At 43.8% G+C, this 21,403-nt stretch overlaps 1 protein-coding gene across 12 annotated transcripts in view; it reads right to left on the reverse strand.

The window, feature by feature from the left end:
- Positions 1-20,725, reverse strand: part of LOC138672752 (transient receptor potential cation channel subfamily V member 3-like) — a 138,086-nt gene extending 117,361 nt beyond the window's left edge. For 3 of the 12 annotated variants that reach the window (XM_069761068.1, XM_069761067.1, XM_069761069.1), the window contains exon 1: positions 20,472-20,725. In XM_069761068.1, coding sequence (XP_069617169.1) covers positions 20,472-20,581 — 110 coding nt within the window. In that variant the 5' untranslated portion in view covers positions 20,582-20,725. The remainder of the gene's footprint in view (positions 1-20,471) is intronic. The other 9 variants (XM_069761079.1, XM_069761077.1, XM_069761078.1 and 6 more) reach the window with 5 other exon arrangements.
- Between the last annotated feature and the right edge of the window lie 678 nt (positions 20,726-21,403).

The following is a 21,403-nucleotide window of genomic DNA, read 5'->3' on the forward strand; positions in this document are numbered from 1 at the left end:
AGCCGCACTGGGACCCAGGAGGTGAAGGGGCCCATTTCTACCTCCAAAGCAGGTGCAATTTTGCATTTTAAGGAGCTCTTGGGCTGCAAAGGCCATAGATTGTTCTTGCACAGGCGCCCTTTTCTTTCTGTGTCCATTAGTGGAGCAGACTAATCGGAGAAGATGTGGGACAGCACATAGAATATTTCCAGTACAGGAAAGTGTCACGTCCGCTCGTTCTGTCAGAGGAGCTACTCTTTTTGCGGGAGAATCAGTCCCGTATTATGTCCTTCATGAAGGCAATGGATTCTCGCCTTTCTACGCACCAGCCCTCTGATCCTGGCAGTGCTACTCTACTCGCTGGCTTACAGCAAGAGCTAGCTCAGCAGCGTGACACCCAGGCTCATATCCTCAGTTATATGTCTTCGATAGACGATCGGCTGCTTTCTATTCAAACAGCCGCTTCTACCTCTGCTTCTGCTTCCCACCCTCCTCCCCGCTTGGCTAAACCACCTCGGTACAATGGGAATCCTAAATTCTGCCGAGGCTTTTTAAACTAATGCCGTCTTCACTTTGAGCTTCTGCCCCAGCATTACCCAACTGATCGGGCCAAGATAGCTTTTTTGATTTCCCATCTGGAGGGTGACGCCTTGGCATGGATAAATCCTCTCTGGGAGCGAGACGATCCCCTAGTCTCCCGGTTATCCGAATTTCTGGAGACTTTTCGTCTTGTTTTTGACGAACCTGGTCGTCTGGCTTCTACGACTGAGGCTCTATTGTCTCTCCATCAGGGATCTTTATCCGTGGGCCAATACGCTATTCAGTTCCGCACCCTCTCCTCGGACTTAGGCTGGAACAATGAGGCGTTAGTGGGTGCTTTCTGGCGGGGCCTCTCCAGGCGCATAAAGGACGAGTTGGCTGGTCGGGACACCCCTACGGTTTTGGAGGATTTAATTTCCTTAGCTACCCGTATTGACCTTCGGTTCCAAGAACGCGCCCGGGAGCGGAGATCTCTTCGTCCTTCCCCTGCCACCCGTAAGCCACTCAGTCCGCAGCCTAGAACTTCCTCTCTAGCGTCCGCATCTGAGCCTATGCAAGTGGACCGTCTAAAAATGTCTGAACAGCGATGTAAAGAGAGGCGTACTCAAGGTTTATGTTTCTACTGCGGGAGTGCCTCTCATCTATTGCGGTCTTGCCCTGAACGCCCGGAAAACTTTTCCGCCTAGGTCAGGTAAGAGAGGCCTCCCTAGGTGTGTGTGATTCCTCTCAACCCCTCACTTTGTCTGTCCTTTTGCATATTTCTGGCAAGGGCATTTCGTTGGATGCCTATGTGGACTCTGGCGCAGCAGGAAATTTTATCAGGTTGGAAGAGGTTTTGAAATTTTCCGTTCCAGTCAAAACCTTAGAGACTCCTGTAATTCTTGCATCTGTGGATGGTAAACCTTTACAGGAGACCATTACACAAGTCACACTCGAGGTGGAACTTCAAGTTGGGGCTCTGCATAGGGAGAAAATTGCATTTTATGTTTTAGCGGGTCTTTCTCATCCTATGCTTTTAGGTCTCCCTTGGTTACGGAGTCACGAGCCCACTTTAGATTGGCGCAATGGCAATATCTGGGGAGAGCTTTGTCGGGAACGTTGTCTGCTGCCGGTGCGTCCTGTGGGTGTTTCTTCTTCTTCTTCTTCTTCTTCTTCTTTCCCTGCCTTACCCTGTGTCTACAGTTCTTTCTCTGATGTCTTCAACAAGAAGGAGGCTGAGGGTCTACCTCCTCACCGTCCCTATGATTGTCCCATAGATCTCGTGCCTGGAACTACCCCGCCTAGGGGAAGAATCTACCCTTTCTCTCCTGCTGAGACGCAAGCTATGTCTGACTATATTCAAGAAAATCTTGCTAAGGGATTCATTCGCAAGTCTTCTTCTCCTGCCGGAGCAGGCTTCTTTTTCGTGAAGAAGAAAGATGGCTCACTTCGTCCCTGCATTGATTATCGAGGCCTAAACAACATCACGGTGAAGAACAAATATCCTCTGCCACTCATTCCGGAACTCTTCGATCGTCTCCGAGGAGCGCAAATTTTTACCAAATTGGATTTGCGTGGCGCGTACAATCTGGTTCGAATTCGTACAGAAGATGAGTGGAAGACCGCCTTCAATACTCGTGACGGTCACTATGAGTATTTGGTTATGCCGTTTGGTCTCTGCAACGCTCCGGCGGTTTTCCAGGAATTTGTGAACGATGTATTTCGGGATCTTCTCTACTCCTCTGTTGTAGTCTATCTTGACGACATTCTCATCTTTTCTCCGGATCTTTCCACTCATAGACGAGATGTCCGCCGTGTTCTGCAACATCTAAGGGAGAATCATCTGTTCGCTAAGATTGAGAAATGCGTCTTCGAGCAATCCTCACTGCCCTTCCTTGGATATATTGTCTCGAAGTCTGGCCTGGAGATGGATCCAGAGAAGAGGCTTTTCAGTCCCTTAAACAAAGATTCGCTGCAGCCCCTGTGCTTCACCGTCCTGATGCAAATAGACCGTTTGTCCTTGAAGTCGACGCATCTTCTGTCAGAGCCGGAGCTGTACTTTTGCAAAGATCTTTTTCCGCACATTTGGTGACCTGTGGTTTTTTCTCTAAAGCCTTTTCTGCTCCAGAACGGAACTACTCCATTGGAGATAAGGAACTATTGGCTATCAAGTTAGCCTTAGAGGAGTGGCGTTATCTCCTTGAGGGGTCTCTTCATCCATTCACCATTTACACTGACCACAAGAATTTGGCCTATGTTCAGTCTGCTCAAAGACTAAATCCACGACAAGCCAGATGGTCTTTATTCTTTGGACGATTTGAATTCGAACTTCATTTCCGACCCGGAAATAAGAACGTCAAAGCGGATGCTCTTTCAAGATCCTTTCAGCCTCAAGACATGGAGGACTCTCCGGCTCACATCATTGATCCAGCGAAGATCGTCACTCTTGCTCCTCTAAGAGTGATTTCTGCTCCTCCTGGCAAGACTCTTGTGTCGGATCAAGACAAGGAGAGAGTTTTACGTTGGGGTCACTCCTCCAAGATTGCAGGACATGTAGGAGTCAAGAAGACATTTTCCCTTATCTCTCGGCACTACTGGTGGCCATCTCTCCGACAAGACGTCACCAAATTCATTGCTTCTTGTTCTTCTTGTGCCAAAAATAAAGTTCCTAGGCAGCTTCCTTCCGGTCTCCTGCATCCTCTGCCTGTGCCTTCCGTCCCTTGGAGCCATATCGCCATGGACTTCATCACCGATCTGCCTTGTTCCTCGGATTGCTCTGTCATCCTAGTTGTTGTGGATCGGTTCTCTAACATGGCTCACTTCATTGCGTTGCCTGGTCTGCCTTCCGCTCCTGAGTTGGCAAAAAATCTTTTTACACCAAGTCTTCCGTCATCATGGTTTTCCACAGCATATTGTCTCCGACCGTGGAGTACAATTTACCTCACGTTTTTGGAGAGCTCTCTGCAGTCTATTGAAGATTAACCTGGACTTCTCTTCCGCTTATCACCCTCAATCCAACGGTCAAGTGGAGCGAGTTAATCAGGTTCTGACTACATACCTGCGACATTTTTCCAATGCACACCAAGATGACTGGGTCTCCCTTCTCCCCTGGGCTGAGTTCTCATATAACAATCTTCCCAGTGAGTCTTCCTCCAAATCTCCCTTCTTTGTGGTCTATGTTCAACATCCGAGCATTCCCCTTCCTGTTTCTCTCACCTCGGGGGTACCGGCAGTGGATTTCTTGTCCCGGGAATTCTCTAAGATTTGGAATGAGACCAAAGAGGCTCTTGAGAGAGCTAGCCATAATATGAAAAGGTTTGCTGATAAGAAGCGTTTGGATGCTCCTCCATATTCTCCGGGTGATAGAGTTTGGTTCTCCTCTCGCTATATCAAGCTTAAAATTCCCTCTTACAAACTGGGTCCTCGCTCTATTGGTCCTTTTCCTATCTTGGGTCGCATTAATGATGTCTCTTATAAATTGAAGCTACCTGCCTCTTTACGCATTCCCAATGCCTTCCATGTGTCTCTTCTCAAGCCCGCAGTGTTTAATCGTTTTCACTCCGCTACCTCTCTCTCTCCTCTGCTCTGTACTTCTGATGGAATCTTTAATGTTAGAGATATTCTTGCCAAAAAGGTAGTTAGGGGTAAAACCTATTTTTTGATTGATTGGGAGGGATTTGGTCCTGAGGAGAGGTCCTGGGAGCCCCGAGAGAACATCAATGCTCCTCTTATCATGAAAAGATTCCTTTCTAGCCTTAAAAAAAAGGGGGACTAAGGAGGGGGGTACTGTAACGTCCGCTCGTTCTGTCACAACCGCACATGCTTACCGACCTTCTCCCATCCCTCGGCGCACTCACGATCCTGTCCCTCGCCGCTCTGCCTCTTCTTTTGCTGGCTCACGGCGTCTGGTGTCTTTGCGCATGCGCGGTCGCGTCTCCTCCGTCGCTGAGCCTTCTGGGAGGTCGCGACCCGATGGCTCCGCCCCAACATGGCGGCGCCCATCGGGTATTTCTTCCCGGCGTCTTTCCAGGTAAGACGCTTTTGCTTTGTAGGTGCTCTGTCTGCTGTCAGCGTTCCTATGCCCTAGGCTCCCTAGTCTTAGTATCTCTCCCCTGTTTAGTTCTTTCTGTGTCTCTGCTCAGTGTTCCTGCCATGTCCTGCCTAGTTCCGTGTTCCTGCCGTGTCCTGCCAAGTCCTGTGTTCCTGCCGTATCCTGCCAAGTCCTGTGTTCCTGCCGTGTCCTGCCTAGTTCCGTGTTCCTGCCGTGTCCTGCCAAGTTCCATGTTCCTGCCGTGTTCAGCCAAGTCCTGTGTTCCTGCCGTGTCCTGCCCAGTTCCGTGTTCCTGCCGTGTCCTGCCAACTCCTGTGTTCCTGCCGTGTCCTGCCTAGTCCTGAGTTCCTGCCGTATCCTGCTTCGTCTCGTGTTCCTGCCGTATTCAGCTAAGTCCTGAATTCCTGTTGTTCCCCACCATTCCTATAGCTCTGTGGTCTCTTTCTTTCTCTCGGGTCGCCCCTTTGGCTCTAGCTGTTGTGTCTCCACTCCCCTGAGGTCCTGCTCCTAACACTCCCTGTATAGGGGGTGGTTCCATCTGGTCCGCTCGACCCCGGGGGCTCTAGAGTCACGACCCAGAGGGTCCACTCTCGGATTCCTTTCCGAATCCTTACAGAGAGGAGGAATACCCTGGTCCCCCAATACACACAGTCTAGTTACAAGGATGCCATGGATGCAGGAGGAATACTCATGGACTGAAGTAAGTTGCCCATAGAGCAAATTTGGACATTAGCTACATAAATGTAATGAAGATTACCGAGAATTGGGACACTGAGGCCAGGTAGGGGTCACGGTCCTAGAAGGGTGGATAACATCCATAGTGTCAGGACTGGCCGCCAGCATCACATCACGGGGAACGCTACTAACCACCTAGATCTGAGGGAACAGTAAAATGTCGGTGTCAACCCCCACATATCCATAGCCATGCGCCCTATTCACTGCACCAGGCGTCGGGCACGGCCACCACCACTGGGTTCCCTGGGAACTGCATGTCACACATGTTTAGGAGGTACAGTACTCACACTATCCTCATGCTGGTCATAAATGTGGAGCACTAGGTATTATCACAGCCTTGAGGGTTCTTGAAGAGGTTTTCCGAATACAGTTGTCTCCCAGCAACAGTTAGTTTTTTTTTTAAAGTGTTCTTTTCCTCCTCTCTGTGGGTCCAATGCTGTTCAGATGAGGGTGACTTAGGGATCATTTAAACATGAATTTTTCACGTTCGTGTTTTGTTTTTCACAGATTCATGGATATAATGTATAGGGCTATTCACACAGTCTATGGGGTTATTCATTGAGGCGACACAACATCACATGAGACATGTCAGAGTTTGATGCAAGTCATAGAACAAACTTGCTAAGACAAGTCTATGGGTCTGTGAAAAAAAGCACTCGAATGCCATTCTTTTGCTGTCTGTTTTTCACTGACTGTCTGAAGAGAAGCTGGAAAAACCTCCTTCATTTTTTTTATACAAGAAAAGTTGATGAAACACTGATGGTAAAAACTGACACAAGCACCAAAAACTGATTAAAATTGGATCCAAAAACGGTGATGAAACTAAAAGCGTTTATTTTGGTATAAGATTGAGCCCTAAAGCACAGTTTGTTTGTTTTTTATAAGTAAACTGCAGCCCGGGGTTACGAAAACTTAAAAACTGCTTTAGGCTACTTTCCCACAATGAGGTTTTGGTAAAAAAACGCAGCATGTTCATTAATTTTGTGGATTTTTTTGTGGATTTCCCACTATATCATTGCATTGGGAAATCTCCGGAAAAAAATGCAAAAAAAAAAAACGCGCAAAAAACGCGAAAAAATGCATGCGGATCTCTTGCAGAAAATGTCTGGTTTTGCTCAGGAAATTTCTGCCAGGAGTCACAACTCCTATAGCAGCATGTAGAGGTTATGAGTAAGGGGCATATTTAGCCCTGAAATGCGTAAATCGGTGTCTGGGACCTCTGCTATTTTTGTCATTTTTCCTATTGTCGGTTGTTTTTACATGAAGATTTTGGAATAAAGTTTGTTGGAGTGCAACCTTTTGGTGCTGGACTTTTCCACTATGTATCCGATTTTCCTGCACAAAGTGGACAGGTGAGCTGAAAAAGACTTTTTCATTTACTTAGAAGTATGTAAAGGCTGCAGCAGGACCACCAAGGAGATACATTGCAATAAATGAGGAATATGATGGTTCAGAGTCCGCGCTGCCCAAGGTTCAAAGATTTGATCACACATGTATTTTGTCAACGCATTTCAAGGTTTTATCTTTCATTAGAACCAAACGACTGGAAAGCGATAGTAAAAAAGATGTCACAAAAACCATGGGAAAATCCTTCAAAAAATACCACCAGTTAGAATTGTTGGAAAAACACTGAAGAAACGCCCAACAAAGCAACAAAAAAGACGCTTTAGAAAAAAAATGCCAGAAGCATCTTCTGCTTGAAAAATTCAGTTGGTTCGCTTAAGTTTAAAGGACATCATGTACACATTATTTAGGTGATGAATAAGTTCCCATGATGACTTTTTGAGGCTGTGTATATTTGCTGCACAAAAAAACACGGCATTTTACAGTTCCATCAAAATGACTGGGATTTATAAACCTATCAAGCCCACTGTGCTTTTTTTTACCCCAAATAAACTGACCTGTGCACTGTGTTTTTGAAATCCGTAAAATGTCAATTTCTCTTTCAGGTACGCAGAGTTTTATGTGTGGATATTCCCCACAGAATAACATTAAATGCGGAAAGGTAAAAACTGCGTGTTCTTTTTTAGTGTATTTCTCGATGGAAATGAACTAAAAACTCATGTAATCTGCATGACTGCATCAATATAAACACACTTATAAAAACATACACTCAAAAACTCAATGAAAAAAAAAATTCAAGTAACCTAATTTACATAATAAGTGCAGAAAATCTGCAACAGCAAAACCTCACCAAAATCTCTATACTCTACAATTATTATTTTTCATCTCTACTCCTATGATCTGTTTATTATGCAGAAGCAAAGGTTACAGAATACAGTTTATAGGAGAATATTACCCACATTTTCCTTCACATCAGATCATAAGATTTTTATATCACTGCTGCTAACTTCTGTTATTGTGATGTAGTAAAACACATTCACTCTATAAATTTTTTATAATGTCCCAAATATATATATTATTGCCGCACGTGTTGAAAACGAAGGCTTTTATAATGAATATAAAAGGGTGGAGCACATGAAATCCTGCTTTATGAGGATTTCTATGTGTTTGCTACTGGCAGATAACATTTAAAGCAAATAGAAATAACTTATTTAAGTAAAATTAAGTTTTCCGGGAGGAGAAAGAGAAGAGTGGACTCCCTGGAAAGAAATACAGTAAATGACCAACTCCCTGCCTGAGGTTCTGATTTAGGTCACTTTTCATCCTGGTGATTGTTAAGGCAAGTTCCTCTGCCCATCTGCTGAAGAATATCTTTTTTTGGGGGTGAGAGGTTCTTTTTTTATGAAACTCAACAAAGACACTTTCTCTATGACATGTACACCCTTAACATCCTCTGAGTTTGGCTCAGTGGTTAGCACAATTGTCCTGGAAGCAGTGGCATAGTGCCAGTGGCAGTAGGCCACGTGGGCACTATGAAGCCTGTGAGCCGGGCCTGGTGCCAGAGCTTGTATCCCATCTGTCATCTGAATCGGCAACTGTATCCTGCATCCATGATACTGTATGGAGGACTATAGGGAGTGTGTTGTACTATATGGAGGACTATGGTTCATTATACCATATGGAGGACTATGGGAAGTATAGTATACTGTATGAAGGACTATGTGGAGTGCATTTTACCATATGGAAGACTATGGGGAGTGCATTATACTGTATGAAGGACTATGTGGAGTGCATTATGCTATATGGAGGACTATGGGATGCATTATACTATATGGAGGACTATGGGGAGTGCATTATACTATATGGAGGACTATGGGGAGTGCATCATACTATATGCAGGCTATGTGGGAACCTTTATACTGTATCCAAGCAATTAAACAGTGTAAAGGTTTGTGTGTGCTCCATCATAATAGAGCATTGTGCGGGGCATTATATTGTGTGGAGGGATATGTGGGGTCGATCATACTTCGTGGAGGGCTGTGTGGGGTCCATAATACTGTGTGGAAGGCTATGTGGGGGCCATTATGCAGTGTGGACAGGTATGGTGACACTATACTGTATGTAGGCCCATTATACTGCATGGACGGCTGTGCAGGGGGTCACAGTTGGGGAATCATACTGAGTTGGGGTCACCATACTTTTCCAGAGAAGTTGAGGGCTGGGGTACAGTAGGGTCATCAAACTGTGTGTGGAGAGTACTGTGTACAGCACCCTATACAAGCTGCTGTTGTGCAAACATATACTAAGCAATCACCCCCTCCATGTATTAGGAGGCTGTAAGTGGTTGTCTTATCAGTATTTTGCACCTATGTTGCCGCCATCTTTACTACATGGGTTTGCTGCATCCTGAGACTGCATTCGTTCAGAGACCTGGGCAGGTAAGTACTGCTGCCTCTTTTCTGCTGTATTAATTCTTTCCTTTGGTAACATACAGATTCAAAACCCGGATGATAAGGAAACAAGACAGAAGAAGAATTGACACCAATCGAAATATGGTGCTGCAGAAGGAAAATATCAATACCATGAATAATCAAATCACTTTTGGAACAAATCAAGACATAATACTCAAAGTAAATATCATCAAGCTACGACTTGCCTACTTATGACACGTCATACAAAGAGAGCAATCAATGGAGAAGGACATCATGGTCGGAAGAATAAAAGGATTAAGGCAAAGAGGAAGACGAGCAACCCAATGGCTTGATACTATCAAAATAACGGCGGAGAAGACCCTGGTGGCCCTATCTAGGCTTGCACAAGATTGATCTTCCTATAGAGCGTTCATCCATCCAGTTGCCATGGCTCGAGATCAAGCCAAAGGCTGTTAAATAATAATAAAATCCTTTTCTCCCCCAACATCATCTGACATGGGACTGTTGGGATTCAGGAGGTCCCCATACACATCAGATTGTCAGTCAGTCACGCAACAATCAGCAGGTTTCGTAAGACTTTCATGTAATACATATGGGGCAATTATAGGCATGTAGAGAAAACACATATAAAGATTTTTGTAACAGTGTGAATTCAGCTGTTTCTATTAGATTACTATTAGCAGTCATCTGGTTATAGGGACAGCAGGAAACATACACAATATGTTGTCGTGTCTAATCTGTTTCCCCATGGTACAAACAATAACAAATAAATATAGTAGACTGATGGTCCTCAAAAAATAATGGAGACATGTCAGATTTTGGTCCTAGCCATGGATTACACTACCCCATACAAGTCTATGAATCAGTAAAACACTCAGATAGCTCACTGATGGCATCACAAAGCTGTTTTTCATGGACTGTTTAATAGGAAAAGCTTGAGAAACCTTTATCATTTTTTATTTGTGCATACGAGAACCAAACACTAATGAAAATGATTCAAAATAAAGATGAAAATCGGATTATTTTTCACAGACACAAAAAACAACCCCAGAAAACTGACTAGTTGCACTGGCTTAAGAAATTAAATAAAAAAAATAGTTATCCTTTTGAGTTCATCATTACAAAAAAGGTGGAATTTTGCTCGGCACGAAAAGGCAAAAATACTCTGGTGATGAAAGAGTTAATTTATTGCGTGATCCTATAACCGTGAATAAAATGATAATTCTAGCTCTAAAAGATTATTATCCTGCAACTTCCATTACAAAGTGTTTTATGTTTCACCCCTCCATTTACATCTGCACTGATCTTAAAAATTGGTTCATGGGCTGAGAATATACAGTGCCTTGCGAAAGTATTCGGCCCTCTGGAACTTTTCAACCTTTTCCCACATATCATGCTTCAAACAAAAAGATACCAAATGTACATTTTTGGTGAAGAATCAACAACAAGTGGAGCACAATTGTTAAGTTGAATGAGATTTATTGTTTATTTTAAATTTTTGTGGAAATTCAAAAACTGAAAAGGCGTGCAATATTATTCGGCCCCTTTACTTTCAGTGCAGCAAACTCACTCCAGAAGTTCATTGTGGATCTCTGAATGATCCAATGTTGTCCTAAATGCCTAATGATGATAAATATAATCCACCTGTGTGTAATCAAGTCTCCGTATAAATGCACCTGCTCTGTGATAGTCTCAGGGTTCTGTTTAAAGCACAGAAAGCATCACGAAGACCAAGGAACACAACAAGCAGGTTCCGTGATACTGTTGTGGAGAAGTTTAAAGCTGGATTTGGATACAAAATGATTTCCAAAACTTTAAACATCACAAGGAGCACTGTGCAAGCGATCATATTGAAATGGAAGGAGTATCATACCACTGCAAATCTACCAAGACCCGACCGTCCCTCTAAACTTTCATCTCAAACAAGGAGAAGACTGAACAGAGATGCAGCCAAGAGGCCCATGATCACTCAGGATGAGCTGCAGAGATCTACAGCTGAGTTGGGACAGTCTGTCCAAAGGACAAGAATCAGTCGTACACTGCACAAATCTGGCCTTTATGGAAGAGTGGCAAGAAGAAAGCCATTTCTCAAAGATATCCATAAAAAGTGTTGTTTAAAGTTTGCAACAAGCCACCTGGGAGACACACCAAACATGTGGAAGAAGATGCTCTGGTCAGATGAAACCAAAATCAAACTTTTTGGCAACAATACCAAACGATATGTTTGGCGTAAAGGCAACACAGCTCATCACCTTGAACACACCATCCCCACTGTCACACATGGTGGTGGCAGAATCATGGTTTGGGCCTGCTTTTCTTTAGCAGGGACAGGAAAGATGGTTAAAATTGATGGGAAGATGGATGGAGCCAAATACAGAACCATTCTTGAAGAAAACCTGTTGGAGTCTGCAAAAGACCTGAGACTGGGACAGAGATTTGTCTTCCAACAAGACAATGATCTCAAACATAAAGCAAAATCTACAATGCAATGGTTCCCAAATAAACGTATCCAGGTGTTAGAATGGCCAAGTCAAAGTCCAGACCTCAATCCAATCGAGAATCTGTGGAAAGAACTGAAAACTGCTGTTCACAAACGATCTCCATCAAACCTCACTGAGCTCAAGCTGTTTGCCAAGGAAACATGGGCAAGAATTTCAGTCTCTCGATGTACAAAACTGATAGAGGCATACCCCAAGAGACTTGCAGCTGTAATCGCAGCAAAAGGTGGCACAACAAAGTATTAAGTTAAAGGGGCCAAACTTGTTGTTGATTCTTCACGACAAATTTACATTTGGTATCTTTATGTTTGAAGCATGATATGTGGGAAAAGGTTGAAAAATTCCAGGGGGCCGAATACTTTCGCAAGGCGCTGTATTATTACGGCTCCTGGTCCATTTACTTCTACCATAATATACTGTATTGGCTGTATGGAAATGTGTTTAGCAGGAATGAAGTTGAGACTTTTTTGCATTGTAAAATTAAAACAAAATAACACAATCTCTTGTTTGTGAACAAAATGCACAGAACTTGGTGACCTCGGGGCATAAGATGTTATTAGAGGGGTTCTCCATAAGAACATAAATATACCAAGGATAATACTGTTCTAGAAAAGCTCTAATTTCCTAATAACATTTCTGTTGAACTTTGTCCTTGAATCCTGATCTCAGGCCTAGCCTTATATCATGATTCAAAGACAGAGTGAGGTTACAGCTGCACATGGAGAAGAGTTGGGATTTTTTTTTTTACATCACATCTAGGGGAGCTTCATAGACACATCTAGAATGAGCTTTATTAACCCTCCAAGAGTACTCCTTTCACTCTTTTCTATTGCGGCCATTTATTTGCTTTCCTGTCTTCCTTGAGTCATCGTGTTTTTATGGCATACCCTATGTGGTAAAAATGACCTGGTAACATTATTCTGCTGGTCAGCACAAATTTGTTGACACCAGAGATGGGAGGATCAATTTGAAGGAGTCTGGTCTACTGGCCAGATCTGTAATCTGTGACTGCTGGACGAGAGGTCTGCTAATTACCTTACCGCCCTGCATTCCCAGCTCTCCTTTTGATTAGCCAGACTGGCGAGATGTTGTGTGTGTGTGTCAGGCTGCGTTGAAAGATCAGGAGTACACAGCTCCCCACCCAGCTAACTTCCTGATTAATGAGCAGTGGATGCTCCTGCTTGATCGACAGTTTTGACCAGCAGCATAGTTGCACCCCTAATTTAAACAGTGCACTCTCTGATGTTGCTATACGAAGAAACTTTTCATACGTGACATTGGAAGTGGAGCACCCCCAGACGCAGGGCCGCGGGTTACTCGGTACCGGTCCTCTCTGGCTCAGTTCTGGGGATGTCACGGTGGCTGGACCCGGTCCGTGACCCTGCTAAGGGGCGTCCAATAAAAGATGATACAAGTCTGTCAAGGTTTCGTGACGCCACCTGTGGTATTCGGTCAGGGTGACCGACGCTGCTTGGGGTCCACTGGGGGTGATGTGATGGCAGCTAGATGGTATATCTTCCCACAGGTGAAGTGAGTCCCCAGGGCTTCCCAGTGGTGTAGGTGGCGATGGCGTGAGGTGCAGTCAATAACGAGGACACAGGGTTGCAGTCTCTTTACCTCTTTACTGGTGACTTCAGGATCCTCAATCCAGAGCACTGTTAACAGGTCTGAGACCGGCCGGTCCGAAGGCACATCCAGAGTTCCCTTTGCAGGTGGAAATCAGTGCCTACCACTAGCGCCTGTGTGTTGTAGTGCTTCCCTGCTGAGCATTCGGGATAGTCCTCACAATTTCTATTCTCGTTCGTTCCAGTTCTTTCTAGTTCTTTCTATTCTCCGTCCCCCAAGTTTGTTATGGCTAGGACGCACCCGTTTGTCGGGTAGGCTCGGAGCTATTCTAGGACCCTAGAGACACCCCTCTCCACGGTTGCCCCCTATGTCTGCTTAGGTGATGTAAGGTAGACAGCCAACCTATAATTAACTGTCCTGCGGTATTTGAAGTAAGGCATAAAGACAGTTACTTCCTCGGTGTTCCGGGCACCGGCTACGTGCCTCAGTAGGATGTTGCCGTTCTCGGGGCACGACTCCTACTGGCTCTCCTTTGTGCTTGATCTCGTTTCTCACTGTCCACAATATCCTTCGCTTCATGTCCTTTCTAAGGATACCGCCGCAAGGTAGTGCAGGTGCGGTTCCGTTTCGTTCTGTTCTTGTCGCTAAGTCTCTGCCAGGTTCCCACGCCTGACAGGGACTCCCCTGAAGTCTCCCCCACAACACCCCCTGCCACGGGATGTTGCCTGGGCAAAACCCAGTCAGCTTCTGTTCTAACTTCCTATCCAACCCCTAGTTTTACCAGTGTGAGGAGTGGCCTAATAAATAAAACCTTTTGCTCCCCCTAGTGGCCGGAGTGTGAAGTGTAATGTGTGCTGGTGATACCTGGTCAGATGAACTCCTTTAGTGTCATCAGACGTACCATCACTCCCCTTAGTGGCAGAGCGACATTACTGCAACGACCAGGTCTCTGGGGCGCTGCAGAAGTATAATGTCTCTAAATCCAGTTGGGACCAGAAGTTAATAGTTCACTCTGACAATCCCAGCCAGCTTTTGTTCATACCTTACAACCTCTATTGGGAAGAGCTTATAGGCACCACACGTATTTAGCTGCTGCTGTTGTACCCCGATAATAGCCGGTCCCTTGGACGAACAATAAAAAGCAATTACCAGCAATTAAGATCACATTAACCTTTTAAGGCAGATCTGCACAACATAGGGTGAACCAGTAGACACCGGATAACAAAACACTTTGGAGCATCACATAAAGCCCCACCCACAGGCTCTCCCACAGCCCCAGCCAGAGGCCACTCCAAAGCACGAGAATCTCATTAACTGAAAACTGCAAATAAATATTAAACAACGACCACAAGATGGATTTAATCAACCAAGGTATCATTTTAACCAGTATAATGGCGCCGACCTGACAGTGTCTGTAGTTTACTGTGCAAATGGAGTGCCCGCTAGGACCATGGTGTACTTAGGCTGGGTCTGACGGTTCTTAAGGGGATTGTGATGGCAGCAGTGACTCGGTCCGTAGCCCTGGGTGTCCAATAAAAATTAATTAAATGAAGGGGAAATAAAGTCTATAGTGAATTAGTTCATGACGACACCTGTGGTGTTCGGCAATGGATTGCCGACACTGCTTAAGGGGACCACTTGGGCCATTAGTGACGTAGCTGGGATGGTTCTGCTCCCCACAGGTGGAGTGGGGCCACAGGGTGATCGGTATAGTTGGTAAGGGATCGTAGAAAATGACTGGAGGACACTGCAGTTTCCTTTACCTTTACTTGTTAGTTGCAGGTGCAGTCTGGGGCATGGGTAACAGGTGATGATGGGGTCCGGGCAACCTGGAAGCAACTTGGAATCCACCTAGACAGGTGGATTTGGAGGCCTACCTTCTGCGCTATTCTCTTAAGTCTTTGCTGCTTTAAGCTCTGCTCAAGTTCCTCTCCTGCGTGTTGCTTCTAACCTGTATGGCAGACAGCTAAAGTGCCTCCAGGCGTTCAGTGTGGCCAGTGAGCTTACAGTCCCCTGCCCTCCAGATTCGGCTGTTGGGTCGTACAGCACCCACACAGCCAAGGACTCTGGCGTACTATTTTGTCAGTTTGTTATTTTCTGGGATGAGAGTGGCTACAGCTACACTCCCCAGGTTCTTCTCGACTTGCCTCCTCTCCTCTCACTCTCAGACTCCACACTAAACTGACTAACTCTGCCTCCAGGTCAGAACTTATAGGGAAGCTCCCCTGAAACCGGGTGTTAGAGCTCCCCCTTCTGGTCTGGAGTCAGGAAGGTGTTGGATGCCGGTATTACCTGGTAAGGGGACCTCTCCTTGCTTCCAGGCATGACATCGCCCCCTGTGAGGGAGGCAATGCCACTGTGGCAACTTGGCTCATCGGGTGCCACACACAATCATGCTGACAGGACAGGTTCTCTTTAAGACCACAAGACAAGGAAATAATAGAAACTCATGAAAGAAATAAGAGAAACTCATGAAACAGGAAAATCCAGTAGGTTACCTAAAGTGAACTGATATATATTTAACCCTGATTTATTCTTAAATCTTCTTACATGTACAAATGTGTTCATGCTTTTTCTTGAAATGTGATAACATATATAATTTGTTGTGATACCAATTCAATATGATTACACGCAATCCAGTAGAAAACATGCACGTTAACAAATATGCTTGTAACCTGGGAGTCCGTGGGTGGTGGATGACTGATAGCTGGCATCTGGCAAGGCATCTGTTGGACATATGCATTTTTTTTAATTTTTTTTTATATGCACATTATGTTTTTTTTTAACATGTTGTAAAATTTCTTTGGATATGTTGGGTTTAGAAACAAGTGAAAGAAGGACACATCTGTCTGTATTGGCACAGCACTGTGTATCCGATAAAATGTTCCGTAGGCTAAAACAATAACAGAAAACTGACAGTGCCTGTTGAAAAATGGGAAAAAAATAAAAAAATAAATAAAAACAGTGTCTTTAACACTTTTTACAACTTCCTTGTTTTACCTAAAGTGGCACTGTATAAAGAATTGTAAAATGGGCCAAAATACTTAACCCCTTCCTGCCAAAGCCAGTTTTTACCTTTTCCAATCTTACGTTGTAATAATTCTGGAATACTTCTACATACTCCAGTGATTCTGAGGCTATTTTTTCATGACATTGTATTTCATGTAAGTGGTTAATCTAAATCAATATAATTTGCATTTACTCGTGAAAGTATCTAAAATTTGATGGAAATGTAATTTTTACTCTGCATTTATATGCCCTTTAACCAGACAGCACATACAGTTAGGGCCAGAAATATTTGGACAGTGACACAATTTTCGCGAGTTGGGCTCTGCATGCCACCACATTGGATTTGAAATGAAACCTCTACAACAGAATTCAAGTGCAGATTGTAACGTTTAATTTGAAGGGTTGAACAAAAATATCTGATAGAAAATGTAGGAGTTGTACACATTTCTTTACAAACACTCCACATTTTAGGAGGTCAAAAGTAATTGGACAAATAAACATAACCCAAACAAAATATTTTTATTTTCAATATTTTGTTGCAAATCCTTTGGAGGCAATCACTGCCTTAAGTCTGGAACCCATGGACATCACCAAACGCTGGGTTTTCTCCTTCTTAATGCTTTGCCAGGCCTTTACAGCCGCAGCCTTCAGGTCTTGCTTGTTTGTGGGTCTTTCCGTCTTAAGTCTGGATTTGAGCAAGTGAAATGCATGCTCAATTGGGTTTAGATCTGGAGATTGACTTGGCCATTGCAGAATGTTCCACTTTTTGGCACTCATGAACTCCTGGGTAGCTTTGGCTGTATGCTTGGGGTCATTGTCCATCTGTACTATGAAGCGCCGTCCAATCAACTTTGCAGCATTTGGCTGAATCTGGGCTGAAAGTATATCCCGGTACACTTCAGAATTCATCTGGCTACTCTTGTCTGCTCTTATGTCATCAATAAACACAAGTGACCCAGTGCCATTGAAAGCCATGCATGCCCATGCCATCACGTTGCCTCCACCATGTTTTACAGAGGATGTGGTGTGCCTTGGATCATGTGCCGTTCCCTTTCTTCTCCAAACTTTTTTCTTCCCATCATTCTGGTACAGGTTGATCTTTGTCTCATCTGTCCATAGAATACTTTTCCAGAACTGAGCTGGCTTCTTGAGGTGTTTTTCTGCAAATTTAACTCTGGCCTGTCTATTTTTGTTATTGATGAATGGTTTGCATTGCATCTAGATGTGAACCCTTTGTATTTACTGTCATGGAGTTTTCTCTTTACTGGTGACTTAGAGACAGATACACCTACTTCACTGAGAGTGTTCTGGACTTCAGTTGATGTTGTGAACGGGTTCTTCTTCACCAAATTAAGTATGCGGCGATCATCCACCACTGTTGTCATCCGTGGACGCCCAGGCCTTTTTGAGTTCCCAAGCTCACCAGTCAATTCCTTTTTTCTCAGAATGTACCCAACTGTTGATTTTGCTACTCCAAGCATGTCTGCTATCTCTCTGATGGATTTTTTCTTTTTTTTCAGCCTCAGGATGTTCTGCTTCACCTCAATTGAGAGTTCCTTTGACCGCATGTTGTCTGCTCACAGCAACAGCTTCCAAATGCAAAACCACACACCTGGAATCCACCCCTGACCTTTTAACTACTTCATTGATTACAGGTTAACGAGGGAGACGCCTTCAGAGTTAATTGCAGCCCTTAGAGTCCATTGTCCAATTACTTTTGGTCCCTTGAAAAAGAGGACGCTATGCATTACAGAGCTATGATTCCTAAACCCTTTCTCCGATTTGGATGTGGAAACTATCATATTGCAGCTGGGAGTGTGCACTTTCAGCCCATATTATATATATAATTGTATTTCTGAACATGTTTTTGTAAACAGCTAAAATAACAAAACTTGTGTCACTGTCCAAATATTTCTGGCCCTAACTGTAAAATAGTAGGTAACATTTACCATATGTCTACGTTATGTCAGCATCATTTTTTGAACCTTTTTTTGTTAGGATGTTAAAAAGCTTATAAGTTTAGAATTCTCTTTTTTTCAATGAAATGTACAAAACCTGTTTTTTTGTGTGACCACTTCGCTTTTGAAATGACTTAGTTGGGCCACAATATTGACCGTAGCATCTAGAGGGTTAATCAGCTAGGGACAGTACTGGCTGTCAGTGAAGTCCAGCTTCCATGGTGTTTGCGCCGGGCACCAGTTCTGTACCTGCGCAACCACCTGGATGTACTGGTACCCTCTTTAACGGTAACACCACCTTAGAAAGTAGAGTGTACCAGTACATGTAATGTTGGGAAGAGATTACAAATGTAATCTCAATTACTGTATATCTTCTGTGAGGCAGAAAAGAGAAATGTGCCGCAAAGTCATCATACCAAGAACAATCTGGTACATTTTTTGTCTTTTTAGCACATTCCTGAATTAATTTATCCTATGAAAGTATTGATAGAACTCCTCCAATATTTGTAATTATTAAAGGGGTTGTCCAGACTTGGGGTTCTAAGTTACTGCAGACTTGTGAATCCTCACAGCGTGCACATTTGCATGACCGCAAGTATGTGATTTGCATATATGCGGACACCTGTCGATTAGTAGTGCGCGGTTTTGATCAATACAAGTAAATTGAGCGATGGCAGACATGTCTAGTCGAAATGTGGCCAGAAGTCTACAAATTGCCCTCTCCCGATGCTGGCACCATTGAATCCTGAAACACATGGGCTACTTGCACAGTGAACAAGTCTGTAGAAACCTGTTCACACCACCAAAGAACTTGAAGACACAAAAGCGCACAGAGAGGTAAAAAAATATTCTGTTGTAAAAAAGTCACAGTAAATAAGCAAGTGCTAGTCAAAAGATGAAAAAATACAGGGTATTTAGTTAATACTTTTTTTGCAAAAAAAAGTATGTTAAGCTGCTCCACCAATCGCCAAGGTATACCCATAATAGAGCAGTCCTGTCTAATGTACATAATCCCTATCTGATGTATTTAAAAACCTGATCATCTCTATAGTACCTGTATGAACAGGGTTCAGAGAGAAAATATCCATGTAGAGCATGCAAGATGGAACAGCTACAATGCAAATGACCCACAGAGGAGTGGTGGACTCCCCAGTCTTGTAGAAACAAGAGAACAATTATAAAACCAAAAACACATGGGCTACTTGCACAGAGAACAAGTCTGTAGAAACCTGTTCACACCACCAAAGAACTTGAAGACACAAAAGCGCACAGAGAGGTAAAAAAATACTCTGTTGTAAAAAAGTCACAGTAAATAAGCAAGTGCTAGTCAAAAGATGAAAAAATACAGGGTATTTAGTTAATACGTTTTTTTGCAAAAAAAGTATGTTAAGCTGCTCCACCAATCGCCAAGGTATACCCATAATAGAGCAGTCCTGTCTAATGTACATAATCCCTATCTGATGTATTTAAAAACCTGATCATCTGGTTAATACCTGTATAAGCAGGGTTCAGAGAGAAAATATCCATGTAGAGCATGCAAGATGGAACAGCTACAATGCAAATGACCCACAGAGGAGTGGTGGACTCTTCAGTCTTGTAGAAACAAGAGAACAATTATAAAACCAAAAACACATGGGCTACTTGCACAGTGAACAAGTCTGTAGAAACCTGTTCACACCACCAAAGAACTTGAAGACACAAAAGCGCACAGAGAGGTAAAATCCTGGCACCGGAGAATCCTGGGAGCACAGATTGCGCACACTATGAGGAGGCACAAGTCCGCAGTCACATTGAATGTCTAAAAGCCATGAACCCCAAGCTTGGACAATCTGTTTAACCCAGCAAAACACAAAAAAATCTAAAGAAAATACAACCAGAATAAACTCACCCTAATATAGATACAAAATACTTTATTCTAGTCATTCAAGATAAATAATTTCATTTTATCCTTTTGTTTTAGCAGTAGACACAAGTAAGTCCCATTATTGGCCATATTAGTAGACATTGTCAGGTCTGCAATCTGTGATGGACCCCAGTAGTCTCACTACATCTCCAATGAAATAGTATAAAGTAGTAAAGGGCTCCCTGAAATATGCACTTTGAAGGTTTATTCTCAGCATGTTTAATCAGCTAAGGTCTGGGAGCCCCGGAGATCAGCACAATTTAGGGGCTGTTGGGTTCCTGGTAAGATGTTGCCGGTTTTATTGCATACCAGGCATCTTGTCTATGTAGAGGCGGCTGTACCAGGTAATTCAGCTCAGTACCAATTACTAAAATGCTGCAGTAACAGGTATCACAACAAAACTGTCCCTGTAACCCTAACCATAATCCTAAAATCACGAGTTCAGAAGGTTCATAGAAGTTGAATGAGGACACCTACCATACTGTAATGTTGGAGTCCATCGGTTTGGAAAGCACAAGAGAAAATTTGGAAACAGGAGAATTTACATCTTCTGCGGAGTCAGAGGGAGCAGAGATCTCAGAAGCCATTTTTCCACCTTGTAATAAGGAGCGTGCACTTAATATATCTGTGGCGAAGCATGCAGCTTATCGTACTGAGCAATCCATTGCCAGCACTGTATCTTGGAAGCGCTCTCTAGTATGTGATAAAACTGGGTAAGCGTACACACAAGTGGAGTGACGGGGGAAGGATCAGCCTCTGACCGATCTAACCTGTTCTATGGCTCATGTGGTGGTGTTTCCTGACACACCTTGACATGAAAATTGCCTTTAACAATGTGTCTGACTCCTGAGTATTTTCAGATTCCTCCGCAGAGTCAGTATAACTGATGCACCAGGTGATCCCACTGGACAACATTATAAAGCTGGGTAATAAACAGCATAGCATACTGTTTGGGGAAAAAGGTGATGAGAACTCATTGCTAAGCCTCTGCGTTACAGGAGTTGTCCAGGACTATTTCTTTTTTTTAACTATGGGCCTAAAAACTAACACGCAGGTAGTTGATAACAGAGTCAACCACCTGCCTGGTCTACCCAGTGCCGGTTCAGAGCAATCACTTCTGCTGGCGATTCAGCTGCTGGATGTCAACAGAGCAGCTCTTCTTCTTTTTCTGGTCCGCTCAGCTTGACTGCTGACGTCATGCTGATTGACAGCCGGCTTCACTTAATTAGGCATTAGATAGGAAGCTGTCAATCAGAATTACATCAGCAGTCCTGTGTTGTCGACAGGGCAGAGCGGAAGAGAAGCCACTTAATCATCGACAGGAGCGATGTGAGATCGGCGAGGAGCACAACAGAGAGGTAGTTACCAACTACCTGCCTTTTAATTCTTGGGCCCATGGTTAAAAAAAA

The sequence above is a fragment of the Ranitomeya imitator genome, chromosome 3 (genome assembly GCF_032444005.1).
Source record: "Ranitomeya imitator isolate aRanImi1 chromosome 3, aRanImi1.pri, whole genome shotgun sequence".
Classification (NCBI taxonomy): Eukaryota; Metazoa; Chordata; class Amphibia; order Anura; family Dendrobatidae; genus Ranitomeya; species Ranitomeya imitator.